Below are 21200 nucleotides of genomic sequence, written 5' to 3'. Positions count from 1 at the left end.
CATCAGCCTTGCACAATTGCTAAAGTGAGCAACATAAATTCGTTTTATTTTACCAGTCCCCTCTTTGAAATATTTAACGATGAAATAGTCCTGGATAAAGTTCATTGAACCATTACATGTCCAATTTACGTCTAGAAACAAGCCATAACTTAAGAAATGTAGAACTTTGACCGAGGACAGTGTATGAAAAGCATCTTACCAAAGTAGTACTATCAAAATGGCAATCAACAAATTTTCTAATTAAGAATGATTGATTAGTTGGGAAACAGGACTAATAACAATATGCTGTAATAAAACATAGTTTATACAGAAAATTATATTACATGAATGTTCAGAAATATATCATCTCCTTAGAGACTTGATCAGCAAATATGAAATCAATAATCAGTTTTGTTCTGTCATAAATTACAAAATGAACACAGTACATTTGGGAAACTGCAAGAATCAAGTAAATGAAGAAAATGGAAGAAGGCATGAGAAACATCTTTGGTTTCTCATGTGTAAGCCGTCTCTTTCATTTGCATGCACATCCTAAAACTCATGCAAGGTTCTCTGTGAGATCAAATCAATCCACGGTAAGAACAATTAATAAGTCTCCGAGGGTACATCACAAACCTGTTACGCCTGTTGTGACTTGCGAAGGGTCTCCAACAATGAGTTAGCCTTCCTCTTTGCCCTCTCCGTGCCCGTTTTGGCGAGCTCTGATAGGGGTATCACTGCGCCAAGCCTACTTAGGCAGGCGAGGTTTTCGTGATCTCGCTTGCAGAGTGAGAGTAGGATCGCGGATGCATTCTCCTTGCTACGAGGCAGACCTGTCCGCAGAAGGTCTATCAACACCGGTATCGTGCTAGCTTTGATTATGGCTGCCTTGGCCTCTTGGTGGCTTGCTAGGACAGACAGAATCGTTAGAGCTTCATCAACCATACAGCTGCTGGAATCTGTCAGCATTTTCAGTAACGCCGTAATAATGCCGGCCCTAACAGCACGTCCCTTGTTTCCATGGTATATACACAAATTGAATAATGCAGTTGCAGCATCTTTCTTCCCTCTTGGGCTTCCATTCTGAAGTAACTCCACCAAAGCTGGTATTGCCCCAGAGGCACCGATTGTTATTTTGTTTTCATCGGCCAGGGACAGACTGAAGAGGGTGGCAGCTGCGTTCTCTTTTGCTTCCATGCTTCCAGCTCTGAGGATTTGAACGATAGATGGAATTGCGTTTGCAAGCATTATGAGTTCCTTGTTGTTTTCATAAATGGACAGATTCAGAATAGAAGTCACTGCATTGTCTTGAATTTGAGCGTCCTCACATGTTAATAGATTGACAAGGATTGGAATAGCCCCTACTTCAGCAAGCAAGATTCTATTGTCTGTACTTCTCTTGGATAGAGACCGAATTTCAGCCACTGCAGCCCTACGTTCCTCAGTGGACCTGCTAGAGAGTTTACAAACAAGAGCCTCAACAGCTGCTATTTCTCCTGTAACATCATGAAATGACCCATCACTCTTTTTTATCCTGCCATTCATCAGTGGTGTCATCTGCTCCACACCGTGTTTCACACACCATTGTGATATTAGACTTCTCAAGACATAATTTGGAGTGAGGGTGAGATGTCGGAGATTCTGCTGAGTTTTTGGGCATGTTGTGTTGCCACAGTCTATCCACCTCTGTATATAAGATCTCTCATAGGTCTGAAACATTAAAAACATGACTGAATCAGAATTCATTTCAATGGAATCGCAAAGGAAACATATAGAAAGGCATTTGGTACTACTCTTACCTGCCCTGTGGCCACAATCACCGGATCCTTCATAAGTTCAAGAGATATGGGACACATAAAATCGACTGGAATAACAGGAGAATCAAGCTTCTTGTTCTCATCGACATTTCTGCTGCAGGTTGAGCTTTCTATCCTCGCAGAATCTATGTCCTTAGGGGGACTGATCTCAAGTGATGAGGACGAATCTCTTGAACTTTCCACGTTTGGAATATCATTATCTGTAGCATGGTTTTCTAAACCATTTCCTTCCAAGAGGCCTTCCACTTTTTGCCCTACTTCATGATCAATGATCCCAATATTCTCCACATGGAGACTGCCAACTGACCCACTGCTGGATCGAAATGGATCGATCTCTTTATCCAGTGGCTGAGACAGTGCCCTATACAGTATGCTTGATTTAAGAGGCCCACCGTATTTTTCATTGGCCCGACTCAACTGTGATCTAACTAATTCGACCTGGGATAAAGGATTATGTCAGATATAGACCCAGTCGAGAAGGGAATATAAAGTTGCTCAAAGTCAAAACTCACCTGTTCTTGCACTTCTTCTGAAATGTTAAAATCATCATAAGGTAAATCGATCAATGCTATGCCCAATTTCCATGTCACGCACTGAAACTGAAAGTAGATTTTCTTCGTTGCCCCATCCTAGAACCAAAAGGAAAGGGAAAACTTTATCAGAGGAAGGTAACGCTTAGACAAGCTCAATCAGGAACAGCTTTGTCCTGGTTGGTTGTTTAACAAACAGAAACATCTTCAACGCAATCTGATGCACTAGTTTCTGTTAAAAACTTTTATAAATTTCAACAGCTTGTGAGCAATCTGATGCACTAATATTGACTTATGCCAGTTGGATCTGCAAGAATCTGGAGATAACCAGACTTCTACCGAACAAATAGGAAATGCATAACCTCTTTTAGTCTGCCCAGTTCATTTCCAGCAATACACTTTTCGTTTGGTGCACATTACATTTTATGGTATAGCTATCTGATTCTTAAACATTAGGGGTAGTTTTAAGAGATCTGCCCATCTGAATCCACCAATTTACCACAGCCGAAAATTTTCTAATGATATCCAACAACACTAGTAAAGCGAGATATAAGATCAGTAAATCATAAAACAAACTTTGATCTTCAAAAACCAGGCCAATTAGTTATATGCAGCAGGAAACAGCTACAATTTCTACATAATTCAGATCAGATGCAAATCAAGTAGCTGAAATTCAGATCACTGGCAACTTAATCCCATTTCCAACCTAAACTCATCTTAATTAATCTCACAAAACAATGAAAATCCATTTTCTCCAACCAATCTCACAAAATGTAGTACGCACGACTCATGCATCAGCAACACACAGCAGAATGAAACCTAAAAAATCAAGGAAAAATCATATTACTGCATACATACATTGGAATTGTCGAAGTTGTTAGCGGCAAAAACGAGCCTCTTAGCAGCCTGAAGCGCCATTGTGAGATCAGTGAGGAAGGAATAGCAGGAAGAAGATCCCATGCCCCCAATTTCCGGAACTTTGGTCGAATCCCTAATTTCCTCAAGCAAATAAGCCAAGAGTGAGACTCTGCGGGCCAAGTCCGAGCAGTCTTTCTTGAAGAAACCAGAGAAGCCGGCGCTAGATATCCGGGCAAGGTCACGGATTAGGCTCAGCGGGGCAGCCGTGGCGCCTCCTTCCGCCGGCGAGGTCTCTCCGCCTGGCATTGTGAGGGGAGAGAGGGAGAGGGAAGAGGGCGAGCGCTTGTGTTCCTTGCAACCAAAATTTTACCGGACTTACTTGCTTTTAGAGCTGCGGTTGGTAAACATTTTTTTTAAATGAAGTTGGCAATTTTTTTATTTTATTTTATTTTATTTTTTGTAAACGAAGTTGGCATGTTATTTTTTTTTGCATATTATTGCTGCTATTTAAATATTTATTCTACATTTAATATAGTAGAGTATGATTCTGTGGGCTAAAATGGATGATAAGGCAGTGGTATTCTGTTAATCCAGGTATATCATTATTTGTGTAATTTTCTGCTAAATGCAATAATAGATTTAAGAATATGTATTTTTAGACGTGGGTCAGTAATCTTTTACTCCTATTTATTTAATTTAAAATGCAATGCACTACTACCAAATTTGGTTGGACAAGTTCTAAACTAAATTTGATTTGGTATAATCGACTAGAAAAGGGATTGATTCTGTCTTACAACTTACAACAGAATAGAATTAGACGTGTTGTCTTTCATATGGTGGAAGAATTCGTTGCAGTTTCATCATTATGGATTTAATTTGTTCTACATATAATTAAAAGTTGCTTATATAGTTTAATGAATAAGATGGACTTATCCTTGGTACTTCTTCAAATCATTTTTTTTTATGTTTCTTTTGTAATCCCTTTATATTGCGACATATATTGATAGTGCAGTCGTCGGCAATTATCAATTAATTGTTAATTAGAGTATTTGTTAATTTTCATAATAATAATTTGAAAAAATATAATTAGAGTTATTAAATTACAATTATGATTAATTAGTAGCGCGGTCCAAACGTAATTTATTTGAGTCAGCATAAAAAAAATATTAAATGAAAGACAAAATTTTATTAATAAGAATTGGAAATAATATTAAAGGAGTATGAAAATGCTAGATTCCAGCAAACGAGTGTGGTAAATGATAAGCGTGTGAATGGGAAACAAACAAAAGAATACAGTTGGAAGAAGAATATTGTGAGTGTACACATATTGGTTGTCAAGATAGCCTTTGCTTTAATTACAAAAAAAGATAGCATTTTATGTTAAAAGATAAGACAGCCTTTGCTGTTATAACTAATATAAAAACCATACTCCAAGAAAGCTGATTATGTAGAAAAGTTACTCTATTAAAAAAGTACTACTACTACGAGTACTGTTTTAATAATTAAAAGTTAATTTGTTAAAAATAATTATTTTTGTGAATCAAAATTATAATCCCTAATAAAAATGACACTTATTAATCTTAATAAAAGTTACTACTCCACTACAAAATGGCTGGGTTCAGACCGGGTCAAACTCGAGCTGGGGCGAATTTAATCCACGTTGAATTATTGGTTTTAATTCTTTCAATTTTTCTACTAATTAAGTCGATTGATAACACATTGACAGATTCTTTAGCCTTAGAATACAAATTGGATGGGTTCGGACCGGGTCAAACCCGATCTAGGTTGAATTTAATCCACGTTCAATTATTGGTTTTGATTCTTTCAATTTTTGCACTAATTAAGTCGATCGATAACACCTTGACGGATTCTTTAGCTAAGTAACACTGACTACAATTCAATAGATTTCACCTATTTACATGAATCACTTCTTTGAGTTGAATTTATCTATACAAGAGTGAATCACATAGACAAAATTCGATAAGTTATTTAGTAATTTAATATTTATGAAATTGTTTTACCAAATTAATTATAATATTTTACATCTAAACGAAAAGGATTATGAAAATTTTAATTTATTACTTGTAACAATCTATAAATGAAATGGTCTAACTTTTGAAATTTTGTCAAAAAGAAAAAAAAATTATTGAGAAAAAGTTACTCCATAAACTATCCCTTTGAGCAATTTGTAATAATCACTTACGATCTTATAACAAGGTATTCCTAATAAAGCCCATTATATAATTTTTGGTGCTCATGATTAAAGTAAGCTCTAAATAGACAAATAAAAATTGAGAAAAAGTTGACTATCATCAAGAAATAAATTGAGTATAAGGTTAATTGTCTAACTGATTTTAATAATATAGAACAAATGATTCTCCCATTAGTTGTATGCCAACCACCCCAAAGTATACATTTAAATACTAGTAATATAGTAGTATATGGTTTATAACTGAAAAACAAACGAAATTGCTTAAATAGTCAACAATAAGTTTGCAATTTCTCAAATCACAACGCAATTGGCGTTGGTCAATAACATAATATGGCAGATGAGTACGAAAGTCATAACTCATAAACGTGTATTGCAACATTTTATGCAATATCATTTCTGGAAAGAGTACTAAAAAATTTATTTAACAAGTAAAATGAATTCTTCAATATTATTTGTGTCGGTTCAATGATATTGTCATAGTCGGATTGTAGGATAAGTTAGGCATTTTCATTCACGACATACAAGAATTGATTGTTAGGTTTGGAACACATAATTAATCGAAAGACTAAAGTCTATCTAATTGAATAGGGCTATTGTTATCTTTAGAGTCGATTAATAAAATAATATTATATTTGTCTTTTAATTTTATTTATTTTTTCGTCAAGAATCTTAAAACTATCGAGACGTTTCTATGCGCCTTTCTTCATTACCTTTCAAAACTTCAACGGTGCACACCATTTTGATCCAATTAACACATATTGTCAGACAATATAAAGTCACACATAAAATTATTAATAATATAGTACTAGTATTTTTATTTTTTCGAAGTTTTCCTATTTGGTATAAGTGGACAGTGGTTCATGATGAATTGGGATTGGGTATTCTGAATTTGGGTTGCAAATTGAATTGCCAGCTAAGATTGAGTCACAGTTTTGTGAGGGGTAACATGGCAATTACGTTGGCATCCAAATCTTTGACGATGTCGCAGAAAAGAAAACTAACTATTATTCACATACATATCAATTGAGCTCTTGAATTCTGTTTTTTTTTGATGTGGTATGTTTTATTATCTTTATCTGAAAGTTAAGATATGGTTTTTCGTTAGAGCATCCACAATTCGTGGCGTAACCGGCCCGCGTTCTGTGCCGGAGGAACGAAACTGCGGAGAAACGCGTTGCAGCCGGCCATTCCATCCCCAGCCCGTCCCGAGATCCGCCACCACGAGACGCAGCACGAGACGTCTCACCACGCGCCGAGGCGACGTGGCGAGCTCCCAGGCCATGCGTGATCGTCACGATGACGCAATAAATATTTTTTTTAAATTCGATTTTTTTAAAAAAAATAAAAATAAAAAAAAGTTTTGTAAATGGTAATGTTACCGTTTATAGCCGTTTTTCAATTTTTTTTAATTTCTTTACTCTATAAAATACTCTTATTTCATACTCATTTCACTCACAAACACACATCTATTCCTCTAAAATCCTCTCCATTTCCACCCCAATTTTCATCTCAAATCAACTCTGTTTTTCTTCTCTCAAATTTAATCAAACTAATAGATCCTTTTGAACAAATGCGTCAAATAATGGAACAATCACTTGAAGAAGATCGCCGACGGGAGGCGAAGGAAGCCGCCCCGCCCCAACGACGGTCCCGTACGTACATCCATCGTAACCGGGAGGAAGCCGCCGCAAGGTTAGTACGCGACTACTTCTGCGATAACCCGGTTTGGGGAGATACGTACTTCCATCGCCGTTTCCGCATGGGGAAACCGCTATTTCTCCACATCGCGAATACTTTGGCAGCCCGGGAAGAGTTCTTCCAGGAATGGTTCGACGCGGTCGGCCGTCCCAGCCACACGACGCTGCAAAAATGTACTGCAGCAATCCGACCTCTTTACCGAAGTTTTGGATGGTAAAGCGCCGGCCATCAACTTCGTCGCCAACAACCGGCTTTATAAAATGGGGTACTATCTCGCCGACGTCATCTACCCGAAGTGGCCTACCTTCGTGAAGACGTGCAGCAGGCCTGCGAACCCAAAGCAGACTCTTTTTGCGCAGAAGCAGGAGGCTGCTCGCAAGGATGTGGAGAGGGCGTTCGGGGTTCTCCAAGCGCTCTTCAACATCATCAAAGCCCCGGCTCGTACGTGGTTCATGGAGAACATGGTCGACATCATGTATACGTGCATATTCTTGCACAACATGATTGTCCAAGACGAAGGACCCGAGGCGGGAAATTGGTTCGACCCCGAATCCCACGGAAGCTCAACCGCAAGTAGTCCGGCTCGAAGTGGAGCGCATCCGTCTATACAAGAACGATTATCTATTCGTGCAAGGACACGCGATTCTAGCGCCCACACCCAACTACAAGAGGATCTAATTGAGCACATTTGGGCAAACTTTGGCGGATGAAATTATTAAATTGCGTACTTTTATTTTTTAGGAAATTATTAAATTATATTTTTTTTATGAATTTTATGTTGTAAGTTTATTTTATTTAATGAAGTGTGTTTGTTTTAATTGAATTGAGTTGGAAATAAAAAAAATTAAATTGAATGAATAGTAATTTAAGGAACGGTTAAGGGATGGATAAGGAACGAAGGGTTGCAGGTTCCGTTCCTTAGTTACGAAATGGAGTTAAAAAGTACAGTGAGGCCCGCAAATAGTAGTTTACGGAACGGTATAGCAACAGCGTTGTGGATGGCCTTATGTATTTGTGTTACAAAATTTATTTGAAAAAGTACACTAGTTCAAGCTTAATACCAATAAAAAATTTGAAAGGCGTCAATAAACTATATAAGTAAATACGAATTAATATTTGTAGTAATAATTTAGCAAGAAAGGAGTACGACTAATTTTTAATATTAAAAATACATTAATATTTGTAGTAATAATTTAACAACTGTAACTTTGTGTTTACGGAGGAATACACTATTCATCAATAAATAATTATTATTACTACTCCATTATTATGCATGGAATCATGTATTAATGATTTAATGACTTAAAATTGACCAAAAAATTATACTGCCTACTTATTTGTGAATTCGGAAATAAAGTTGCACTACTCCACTATTTAGCATAAAATTATGCTAAGAAAATGAATGATTTGACTATAATTTGATTATTTACATATAAACCATACGTCGAACCTTTCATTGCTTTTTAAAATATAATTCTCTTTGATATATATTAGTGGTATATACCTTTCATTGCTTTTTTAAATATAATTCTCTTTGATGTATATTAGTGGTATATAACATGGTCTGTACTACTGCATAGGATTCGGACGGCTATTCAATAAAATTTAATTTTATACTTCTTGTTTAGTCCTTCTCGTATGATAACATTTCATAATTTAATACTTTTCCATGTGGCTAGTCCTTTTCAGGAGACAACAAATTATCCATATAAAGATATGGTGAGATAAATCAGGTAAGCATGTCACACACAAAAAAGGACTAAGGCGACTTAATATTTTCTTGTTTTCATGATGTTACACAAAATTATATTCTAGTAGTGAGTTCAACCTTTTGGCTGTATTCCCTTCTGATGTGCAACTGAATATGATGCCCTTTTTTATACAATTCGTGGCTGATTTTAATTACAAAACTACATACTATTGTAGTTCTCATTTTAATATACTAGTTGTATCTGTAAAATATGGACACCTACATATTCTTATCAAACTTTCAAAAATGATGATCCATCTAAGTAAGGAATCAAATCATTGGTTATCTTATAATGATGTTGTTCAATGTTTAGCGTTTAAGACTGGTTTGATATTGATCAGAGTCGTATTATCTCCTTCTAAATAATTTCAATAAATATATTGATTCCAATAATTGACAAGTTAAAAATCACGTCACGTCACGTCACATTTTTTTGCCACTTCAGTGACTTCACGTAGTATCTTAAACAAATTGAGCTGCCAAATGATTGGGCTGGGTCAGTTGGGCCTGAGCTCATCGAGCTTTATAGCCCAAAAGTTTCCGGGCCAAAATTCTTATGACCCATCTTGGCTTGATCTATTTCGCTATCTCAGTTTAAAAGATCCATGGACATTGGAAATTAATAATTCTAGTAAAACCTTAAATTCTCATTTACAAAATTACAAATTCCAATCTCACGCGCTGTCCCCCCACACAAAAATCAATCATTCGTTGTTCATGTTTTGACACAGTCAATCTTCTAGTAGTAACTCTTAAGAGTATCTCCAACGAGAGAGGTAAATGGAGAGGTGAACTAATATAATTATTATATTTACTTTTTTTCTGAAAAATTATTTTCTAAGAGGAGAGATATTAGAGATGGTATTATACTTTTTTCTCATTTTGAAGAGGTATCTTTACCTCCCTATCAATGAAGAGATAAAATTTTATAACTATGTACCATATTTGCCTTTTTTTCATGAAAAATCATTCTCCAAAAGGGGAAAGGTATTTGAGAAGACATTACACTTTATGTTTTTAATGCATTTTGTACATTATTTTATTTAAAAAAAATAATTTACCTTTCTATATACTTTTTTTCTTTGGAATATGTTATTAAAATCTTATAACTACGTACCATATTTGTCTTTTTTCATGAAATATCATTCTCCAAAAGGGGAAAGGTATTTGAGAAAGTATTACACTTTATGTTTTTAATGCATTTTGTACATAATTTTATTTTTAAAAAATAATTTACCTTTTTATATACCTTTTTCCTTTGGATTATGTTATTTTTAGATAGGTATATTTCACATTTTAAGATTGGCAAATGCATGATATACTTTCTCTTTGTCGGAGATGCTCTAATAGCAGTAGTATTAAAGGAGAATGTCATAAAACTCCAAATTCTTGAAACTACAAACTTAGAAGGTTAGCCATCACACACCAACATACATATACATAGCATAACAGTCTAACCATCAAAAGCCAAAAAACACTAACCAAACCAAATCAAACTAGTTTCAAATCTTCACATAATTGAGCAGCCACCACTAGCATTGTCATCGTCAAACACACGAGCACCGCTACCGCCGCCTCCACCGTAGTAGTAGCCCGTGGTCGGAGGAACCAACGGCGTTCGATTATACATCATCTGCGGCTGCTGCTGCTGCTGCATAGCATACACATTCATCATAGTGCCGTAGCCATTAGCATTCGCCGCCATCAGCGCCGCCGCCGCAGCATTGTTCCCCACGTTGAACGCGTTCGGCTGCAGCTGAAATCCACTCCCGAGAATCCCTGCGCCGTTGCCATGAAAGCCAGCAAGATTCATCATAGCACTGATGTCGTTTCCCACCGCCCCTTCGATCTGATTTTGGTTCCCTTTCTTCACCACGTTAGCGTTGTTGTTGTGGACATTGTTGGCCTTCTTGTTGGCCTCGGCATTGAGCACGGCGGTGAGGAGCTGCATCTCATCTTCGGTGGCAGCCTCGTTGAAGCAGTCGTCGGATTCGGACAGGAAGGTGAAGTTTTGGTTATTGTTTTTTAAGGAATCGAGATGCAGCTTGGGGTTTTGCCCTTTCTTGGTGGTGTCTTCTTTGATGGTGGGGTTTTGGGTTGCCTTTTGGGACTAGAGCTCAGCATGCTTACTACCCTTAATTAATTTCTTGATTAGTGTTGAGGAATCCACACTTCCTGAGATGCCCACCTTTTGCTGCTCTGCATCTATGTTCACTTCATAAACTCTTATTCATTCATGAACCAACAGCATTACATTTACACAATTATAGTACTAATTTCAAATATACTCACCAAAGGTCATGCTTAATCACACATGCTCCTAAGTCCTAACTTGATGCTACATTACACGTGACAATATGTCTAAACCATTGAGTTTTTATTCCACAAATAAATACTCCCTAGCAAATGAGATCAAAATAAGAAAATTATTTTTTTTGTTTTTAAATAGTACTCCATTATTAACAAAAAAATGAGCATCACTGTCTAGAAAATAAAATTTTATAATAAAAAAATAAAAGGGGATTAATTTGTGCTCGAAAATTGGAAATATAGGACTATTAAAGTTGTAGATAAACTGATAAAGGAATATAAATATAATGACTAATATAGACTATATTAGTAATATGCAAATCTATAAACATAAGACATGTATATGTTGTATGCATTAGTAATGTAGGAAGTAGGAACAGTTGAAGAAACAGAGTGAAAACAGAGAAACCCCATTTCAGGAAAAAAAGAGAGCATAAAACCTTCAATCCTTTGAAGGATTTTCTTCACTTTGTGCTTGCAGGCGTCACAATGTATGTTCACTCTGAGAAAAAAAGTCTGCATAGTAAAAAAAAGGTGTCAACTTTACACAAAAGTTGGCTTTCTAAAGAAGAATGGAATAGCTACTAGAGAGAAAGAGAGAGTACCTGGATCTTGAACAGCTTAAAGTCCTCATCTTTAGTCATTTCTCGAGGGCTGTTTGGAAATGTAAGATCTCCTACAAAAGTAAATACGGATCAAATTCTTGAAAGACAATACTAGAAGATTCTTGAAACTATTTTTAGTTTTTACACTTGTTCAACTTCAGTTGAAGAAATAAGGGGATTTGTTGCAAAGCATTTAAAAATGGTGAGAGGCAGTTAATGCCAAGATAGCAGATCGATCATAAAAAACACAGAATGCAGATAGAAAAGAATAGAGAGACAGAAAGAGTTAGAACTGACTCAGCAATTGAAAGTCAGAATATGAGAGATCTCATAATTCAACGTTTATTTATAATCTCTAATTTGTTTTATTGAAGGTTTATAAAAAATGCTTTCTTGGTTACCACAATAGCAGTCCGAGGGATTATATGTATGTATCCTTTTTGCCTTGTTTAATTTTTATGAGGATTATAATATAAACATTTGTATTTTGTGGAGTTGAGAGTAGCATAACAAAATGAATATGTAATTTGTTCGGACAAAATGATAGTAGTAGCTTATTGTAGCCACGTGTGGAAGATTGTAATGGATGAAGAGAGTGGTAGATGACAATCAATATCAATATTACGGGTAGTATACTGTATAAAGTTAAGGAAAATGGATTGCAAGAGAATGAGCAGTGATGTTTGTTTATAACGAAATAATTGGTCTATAATTGAAAGGGTGAATTGTAATGAATGAATGCGATATGTTTGGTGTGGATCTTCTGCAAGCTTTTAATGTCGTAATTAAGCCATGCTTACCAAAAGCCTATAAAGCCCGCCCTATGCACCACCACATCATCATTTTATCCTCCTACCCCTTTCACCTGCAGTGGAGCGCCTTAAAGGGCGCCCTATAGGTTTTACTATTGTTTTGTTAATTAATTTAAATGTTTTCAAATATATAAATGCAAACTAATTAAAAAACACAACGATTAACTAAAAAACGGCAAATACTACATTGATTAAAAAAAATTACACGAGTTAGAAATAAAAAAAAAATTGATTACTCTACAAAAGCCCCAACTTCCGGCGCAGCTCATCGATCAACCCCTGGAGGTATTGGGACTTATTGGGACGACTGATATTCGATGCGTTGTGTACCCGACCAACGTGCACCACCTCCAAATATTGGACTATTAGGACTTGAGTAATCACCAGAATTCATTTTCTAGTGTAAATTGAGAGTGAAAATGCGAATGAAAATGTTACAAATGAAGGTGGGGTAGGGGTATTTATATAAATGAATTTTTCAAATTTAAAAAAAAAAAAAAAAAAAAAACGGGTTGCATCGTTCACGCCATCGTCCGCGTCGCCCACAATGGGCGGACGATGACCTATCATCCGCACTTCCTCCGCGGACTATCTGTCGGGCGAGAACGACGCATCATCCGAGCACCCACAATGGCGGACGATGGCGCGCCCGAGGCATCGGACGGCTTATCGTCCGCCCCACTGTGGGTGCCTTAAAAAAGCATATGTCCACTTTCAACTTCCGTCCCATGATATAAATATCAATACTCCCTCGGTTCCTAATATTTATCACATTTTGATCAGTCATGGATTTTAAAAAATGTAATTGAAAATTAATTTAAAAAATTAGTGAAATGAAGTACTAATTTTATAAAATGTGAGTAAGAATGAGTTAATGGAATATAGAGTCATAAATAAGAGAAAATTAGAGGAATAAAAAAGAATAATTTCAGCATTTTTGAAGAATAGCCAATAAACAAGAGAAATAAGAGGAATAAAAATATTCTTTTTTAGTGTAAAACATGACATAAAATAATCATGAAAAATGTGTAGGTGGAGTGTTAAAACCATCATTACATTGTGTGTAAGAGCATCTACTATAGGTAGGCATGCACAAACCGACCCGGCCCGGCGGTTAATCGCCGGTTCGGGCCCGCCGGTTCATGAACCGGAACCGGGCCCGGAACCGGCGGGTTGAACCGGCAGAAGGGTTGAAGGGTCGGAAGGGCCGGTTCAGGTTCGGCAATATATTGAACCTGAACCGGCGGTTCGGCAGTTCGAACCGCCGGTTCAAAGGGTTAAATAGTGTTTCGTAGGTTAGGGGTTCGTAGGGTTCGCGTAGGGGTTTAGTATAGCCGTTGGAACCGGCGGTTCGTGGGGTAAACCGCCGGTTTGAGGGGTAAACCGCCGGTTTGGAGGGGTAAACCGCCGGTTCGGGAGCCGGTTTCTGACGGTTCCGGCAACTTTTCAGAGGCTAGGCCGTAGGGTCAGTGTGTAGGCCTGCAAAACCGGTCAGAAACTGCCGGTTTTCGGTCAGAAACCGGCGGTTTTCTGACGGAAACCGTGGACAACCCGCCGGTTTAGGGTTGAACCGCCACATGTTTTTGTATATGCAAAAACAATTACATAATTGTATTTGTATATACTCTAGTCGATGAAGTATATTTCTCTATACGGCTAAATGAGGGAAACTTTTGACAATTCTACTATATTTGTTGATTGTTAAACGAAACTCAACATTTAAAGTTGAATTGCTAAAGGTGTCCTTAATTTAGTTATGTAGAAAATCTTCTTCGCCGGTTAAGAGTATATATATAATACACTTATACGTTTAAGAACTTCAACATCGTTTCTTGTCATTTGTAATTAGTTCTTCACTAGTAGTCTCATTTGTATTTAAATTTTGTTTAAGACTTCAAGATCGTCATATGTTTTCAATTTGTAATTGTTGTAACTTGTAACGTGTAATTTGTAAACATGCAATTTCAATAAAATTGCAACTTTATCCGTATTTTTTTCAATTTTATTTACTCACATTTCATACAAAAAACAAACTTGAAAAGTGTAATGTAAGTTGATTAAAATTGAAAAGTTGAAAAATGCAAAAAAAAAAAAAAAATTCGTCAAACCGTCGAACCGGCCCGGAACCGGCGGTTCAAGCCGAAAACCGGCGGTTTTGAACCGCCCCGTAACCCGCTGGTTTTTTGAACCGGAACCGGAACCGCCGGGAGCTAGGCGGGCCGGTTCAGGTTCATACATTCCCCGACCCTTGAACCGCCGGTTCATGACCCTGAACCGGCGGTTTTCGACCCTTGTGCATGCCTAACTATAGGCGGCCTTCCTCAATAGTCCCGCCTCTTTTTTTTGTCCACAGCCCCAAATTTTTGTTTCCGCCACTATAGGCGGACACTTCCAATAGCCCAGAAATTTTATAATCAATTTTTATTTTAATTGTAATTCAATTATAAGTAATTAAATTTATCGGACTAAACATAATTATAAAAAACGGCTATAAGTGAAGAAATTAAAATTAGACACTACATTTTCATCGTATTAAAGTGGGGGTAAAATTATACAACGAAATATTAATATATTAAACATCATAATAGTGTTCAAACTGTGCCGCCACCTACCCTACGTGCCCAAACTTCTTCAACCAAATCGGCCTGAAGTGTGGTATGTGTTGTGCTCCTGCGCATATCACTGAAACGTTGGATCAAATATTCATTGTTCCGTGGTACGCCCATCTGGATCGGTGCAGAGGCGAAACCGTTACTTGTACTTGTGCCCTCTTCCGGTGTCCATCGCTCTGCCGCAAATCCTTCATCTTCTATTATCATATTATGCAATATGATACATGCTAACATAATATTTGCGACATCATCTTCGTGCCAAACTCGTGCCGGGCACCGTATAATGGTCCATCGCGCTTGGAGGACACCAAAAGCTCGCTCAACATCCTTCCTAGCACCCTCTTGTTTCCGCGCAAAGTATTGTTTCTTCGGTCCTACCGGTTTGCGAATTGTCTTGACGAATACGGGCCACCGAGGATATATCTCATCTGCCAAATAGTATCCCCTACTGTACTGCGTGCCGTTGGCTACGAAGCTGATTTTTGGACCCTCGCCCCGACACTCGTCATTGAAGAGCGGCGATGACTGAAGAACATTGATGTCGTTGTTCGAGCCGGCAACACCGAAATACGCATGCCAGATCCGCAAGCGGTAGTCAGCAACGGCTTCCAGAATCATCGATGGATGTTTGCTTTTGAATCCAGTTGTGAAATGGCCTTTCCACGCCACCTGACAGTTCTTCCACTCCCAATGCATGCAATCGATGCTTCCTAACATTCCTGGGAAACCGTGGACCGAACCATGCATATCCAGCAGACTTTGACACTCAGCAGGGGTGGGCTTTCGTAGGAACTCCCCACCAAATATTTCCCGAATCCCCTTACAAAACTGCCTAAGCACCGTGAGGCTAGTCGTCTCACCCATATGTAGGTATTCGTCGAACATATCAGCTAGTCTGGCGTATGCAAGCTGCCGGATTGCAGCGGTGCACTTCTGAAGCGTAGACAGCCCGATCCGGCCAGTGCAATCACTCCGGAGGGTGAAGCACCGGTAACGCTCCGCCAATTTCGTCGCTATATGGTTGAAGAGGGGTTGCAACATTCTGAATCGCCAGCGAAAAATCTCGGGTGGATAACGGGGGTTATCCACAAAGTAGTCCGCCATTAGACGCTGGTGCGCTCCGCTATGGTCTCGTCGGATGGTCCGCCGACGACTAATCGCACGAGGGATCGCGCCCTCCGCCACTTCCGCCGTGCGTTCCGCCGTTCGCGCCGCTTCCTCCTCCTCGGCCTCGTATTGCACCTCTTGGATCAGAGAATTCCACGCGTCGTTCCATAAATTGTCCATTTCAGACCACAAATTCTAGTGAGAGGAAATATGTTTGAGGGAGAGGTGGAATGGTGTGAAAATAATGAGAGGAATAGGGTGTATTTATAGGTAAATTAAATTGAATTTAAAAAAAAAAATCGGACGTCCGCCCCGGAATAGGCGCGCCTATCGCCCCACCGCCCCTCCATCGCCCCGTCCTCGCCCCCTATCCGCCGATAGTGCGTCCGCCCCACTTTTTTTCGTCCGCCCCGGGGCGGACGTGCCTCCCACTATAGGCCGCCCCGGAATCGCCCCCTCCGGGGCTATAGGCGCGCCTCGCCTATAGTGGATGCTCTAACCCTCACTTTTGTTTTGCTTTTTCACTATAGTATAAAATTCAACCATCCCATCATAGCCTTTGGAGAATGGTTCCCTTCCCCGCCTGCACCTTCCACAATTCATTTGCCTAATTTATACTTTCTCCATTCATGAACTCTGAGTTCGACACGAATTCTAATACATTATTACTTTATTGGTAGAGTATGAGATAAATAGACAACGAAAGCATTTTAAGTATTGTTAGAGCATCCACAGTGGGGTGCCCTAAGGGGCGCCCTAAAGCCCGCCCTATGCACCGCCACGTCAGCATTTTATCCTCCTCCCCTTCCACCTGCAGTGGAGCGCCCTAAGGCGCGCCCTAAGCATTTTACTATTGTTTTGTTAATTAATTTAAGTGTTTTCAAATATATAAATGCAAACTTAGGAAAAAAACAACGATTAACTAAGAACGACAAAAAAATTCATTGATCATAAAAAAAGTTACACGGGTTAGAAATAAAAAAAATGACTATCCTACAAAAGCCCCAACCTCCGGCTCAACTCATCGATCAACCTCTGGAAGAATTCGGCTCTGGCCGGATCCGTACACTTCATAAGGGCGTTGTAAGTATCCAACAACGTCCGTGCCATCGAGGCCGTTGCCAAATCCGCGTAGGCAAGTGTCGCCGGGGTCGGGGTAGGGGTCAAGGTCAGGAGTTTAAAAGTTATAGCGTAATTTGAGAGTTTAAAAGTTAATCGAAAAGTTACAAATGAATGGTGAAGCTGGGGTATATATATAACAAATTTTTCGAATTTTAAAAATAAAAAAAAAAAACTAAAACGCGTTGCATCGTCCGCGTCGCCCACAGTGGGCGGACGATGCCCTATCGTCCGCGGACGACGCATCGTCCGTCGTCCGCGGAGCCACAGTGGCGGACGATAGCGCGCCCGATGCATCGGGCGCGCTATCGTCCGCCCCACTGTGGATGCTCTTAGTGGAGAGTGAGTCTCGCCTCATTAGAGAATTTTCTAAATTTGTATGTCCGTACTCTTTGGATACGGACGAAAAATGAAATAGTGCATACTCTTCAGAGACGGATGGAGTATTTTTTACAAGATCGATTCATTTGCCCAATTAGTATAACTCAAATGCTTCAGTAATAAATTAAGTGCAATTAAAAGCAAAGAGCACATATGATCATATGAAAAAAAATCGCCTTTTTTGACAGGAATTTTAATCCCATCAGAAAATGTGTTTGAAGGGAGTGATACTACTGGGCTTCATCCAGTTACATTTATAATTTAATTAGAGTTGATTCACAGATGGGCTTGGATCATTATCTTATCATATGATTCACTCTATTTGAGAGTTACTATTAATTTGGGCCCAGTCCAATAACTAGATTGGGCTTTGGCCTAGAAAAGGCTGTGGGTGTGTTTCCGTGTTTACTTAACGACTCTTGAATCACAATTAAGAAAACTTATGTTTAAATATTCAATTTTTATTTTTTGAGCTAAAGTCAAAATATATAAATATTAGTTTATTAGAAATGTTCACCTTTACAGTACCAACCATATTTAAAATCTCGTAAAATAAAAATAAAACAAACCCCCTCGTACTATAGCCACTCCATTTGGTTGTAGCATGTCGTTGATTTTATTATTAATAACTTATTTCTGATTTTACCATGCAATAAATTAGTTCGAAGAATCAGTGACAGCGATTTGTCTTATTGCATAGGTAGTTACGTCATCATAATATTAATCATTTGGAGGTAAAAAAACAGAAAATGTTGAGAGAGATTAAGGAAATGGTAGATGAGGTGATAAGCACCAAATAATTAAGGCAAGATATTTGGATTATGCTTTTCAACGGCACTCGAATACACAGTGAAAAGATAATCATTGTAATCTTATGTGCTCTTATTACTTTCCTGTTAAAATATTAAATTATGCATCTTTCTTTTAGTAATGGTGAAGAAAGAAACACAAATTAATTTTGGGGGAAATCACTTTATTATGTAACTTTCGGAGAAGGTTCTCTTGCACGGTCTAGAAAAGTTAACTCGATTATCATCACTAATTCATCTATTTAGTTGAATTTAATTTATACACGAAATGAGGGCCTATATACAAGCCTTCTCCACCCACATTTTAATGAAACTTGGCGTTAACAAAATTTTCAACAAACAACTTGAAGAACTAAAGGAAAAAAAACCACAAGAAAGATGAATTTTCACATCACAATTGATGTGTTTTCATACAAAAAGAAAGAGGGAAGAAGAACATCCATTCTGATGTTATTTTTATCTTTAGATTCTCAAATATTCATATTGGATGGATTTGATTGATTGTTCTCAATTCAGAGAAAAATGTGGATTCGAGATGTTATAGCATGAAGCATCATCGTAAAGTTGACAATAAACTAGCTCAATTATTTCCTTTTCAATATTGGCAATTGATTCGCACTATATATGATCCCTGATTTGGGGGATTAAAATAATAATGAATCCTCGTTCCAATTTCAGACATTTTAAATGGATGTCATAAATGACGAAAATATGCATGCTGTATAATATGGAGTATTAAGATTACATTGTTCGAATTTACATATACTTTTGCTTAGGTCTACTACAATTACCATTATTCATTGTACTTCTTTTTCCAGGGCTCCGACGTTTCAACGTCACATTTCTTATCTTAATTCTTCCCAAAATTATGTCATGTTATGTGGAGTATTTTTCAGAAGAGTAAATTATAAAAAACCACCAAGTTTGGTCAAATTTTTTTATCTATAGTTCATTTGTTGGCAATTTTTCTAAGAGAGTGCCGAAGATAGAGTCACAAAACAAGAAAATTTTCTTAAGACATTTTCATCAAAAAATGAAGATACGTACGTGAGATTGTTTTGGCGATGGAACGATTAAGAAAAATTGTCCAAATTATGATATACTTAATCGACTATTTTTGAAAGTTGTAAACTAACCATAAATTGGCCAAATTTGAGATAGTCACTATAAAAAAAATGTTACCACCAATTTAATTTTGACATATTTCCTAGCTAAATTGTAAAAATTTGACCAAAATTACCCTGAAAGTAAATGCGGTCAATTTGAATTTATTACCGCAAGGAGTGAAATTTATCTAGTACTACGATTTTTTCTCATTTGTCATAGGTCTATACTGAAAAATTAATTTAGTGGGCGAAGTATTTGATTTCCACTATCCAAATTAAACGCATGGTGCAGAATTTTACTATAGTACTGCATCTCAAGAGTATATTCTAAAATTACCATGACGCCTAAAAAGAAATCACCAACATCCACAAACCCTATATAATGAAACACCGAAAAGACAAACTAGTATATAGACAAGGCACCAATATTCGAAAGTGGTAGAAGTAAACTAACTAAATTACAAAAATGGAAGATAGAGGGATGTGAATATTGATTTCACATAATAGAGCATGCATTGACATTATCATCACTGAAAAAAGTGGCGTATTTGAGCTCGTTAGGAGAAGGATAAGCTTGATCAACATCTCTCACAAAACCAGAAGGAGCTTTCTTATCGTAAGCACCCGGTGCGTAGGGATGATATGTGAGATTATACTCAACATAGGGCCACGCCTCTGCTCTCTTCCCACATCTCTTTATTCTCTTTATTACCTTTTTCTCCTCCACATGCCCCGTTACCGCTACATGGCTCTCCCTCCTGTTTACCTCCACAGATCTTGCACCTGCACCATTTAATTTATTAATTAATTAAATTACAAAAATACTATTTGAGGATTTATCATCTTGACACTGACTTCCTTCCTAACATTATTTTGGTCCATTTACATTGTTGATGTGTGTGATTAATTTCTGGTATATAGCTTTCTTAGTTTCACATAGTGTTTTTGAATATGACTAACCTTTCATGGAGGAAACAGCATGTCTGACTCTTCGTTCACATCCATCGCAGTCCATTTTCACCCTCAAATCAACTGTCTGTGTATCAATCATAAACAATCAATATTACAATATATATATATATATGCATGCATGAATCATGATCATGTAATTGGCTAAATAAATAGAGGTAGGAGATTTTTTTATAAACAAAGTTGGTAGGAAGAAGTACCTGCATTGGTTTTCTTTTGCTCTTTCTAGTGCTTGAAACGGTAAATAAATCTGAAATATGGTCTATGATTCCCATGATTACCTTCCTCTCTCTGAGTGCTAGCTAGGAATTGGAGGATTTGAGATCGATCGGTTTGAATTATATTCTTGAAATATGTAACCCCTATTTATATGAGAGGGAGAGAGCAAGGTGTAATTAGGTATAAGGTAGAAGCGAGGAAGTGGTGATTATTAATTAATTAAATAATTAGTATAAGCTAAGACTACGAGTAAAGAAAGTGACATGTGTTGCTAAATGATAAGTACACATTATACTCAAACGCATCA

The 21200-nt window shown here is 37.5% G+C and overlaps 2 protein-coding genes across 2 annotated transcripts; both read right to left on the bottom strand.

Moving 5' to 3' along the window:
- Positions 1-254: 254 nt before the first annotated feature.
- On the bottom strand, positions 255-3580 carry LOC121772163 (U-box domain-containing protein 11-like). Its single transcript, XM_042169161.1, has 4 exons — positions 3185-3580; positions 2309-2425; positions 1779-2234; positions 255-1689 (listed from the first exon to the last, which is right to left on the bottom strand). The coding sequence occupies exons 1-4, from the start codon at positions 3488-3490 to the stop codon at positions 619-621; spliced, it is 1950 nt and encodes a 649-aa protein (XP_042025095.1). The 5' UTR covers positions 3491-3580; the 3' UTR covers positions 255-618.
- A 16478-nt stretch (positions 3581-20058) lies between these two features.
- LOC121771181 (heavy metal-associated isoprenylated plant protein 21-like) lies at positions 20059-20998 on the bottom strand. Its single transcript, XM_042167969.1, has 3 exons — positions 20875-20998; positions 20666-20741; positions 20059-20488 (listed from the first exon to the last, which is right to left on the bottom strand). Exons 1-3 carry the CDS (start codon positions 20947-20949, stop codon positions 20202-20204), a joined length of 438 nt encoding a protein of 145 aa, XP_042023903.1. The 5' UTR covers positions 20950-20998; the 3' UTR covers positions 20059-20201.
- Between the last annotated feature and the right edge of the window lie 202 nt (positions 20999-21200).

This window comes from Salvia splendens, chromosome 16 (genome assembly GCF_004379255.2).
Source record: "Salvia splendens isolate huo1 chromosome 16, SspV2, whole genome shotgun sequence".
In the NCBI taxonomy this organism is placed as follows: domain Eukaryota; kingdom Viridiplantae; phylum Streptophyta; class Magnoliopsida; order Lamiales; family Lamiaceae; genus Salvia; species Salvia splendens.
Note: the sequence above shows the minus strand (reverse complement) of the source record. Positions and strands in the feature narration are given on the sequence as shown.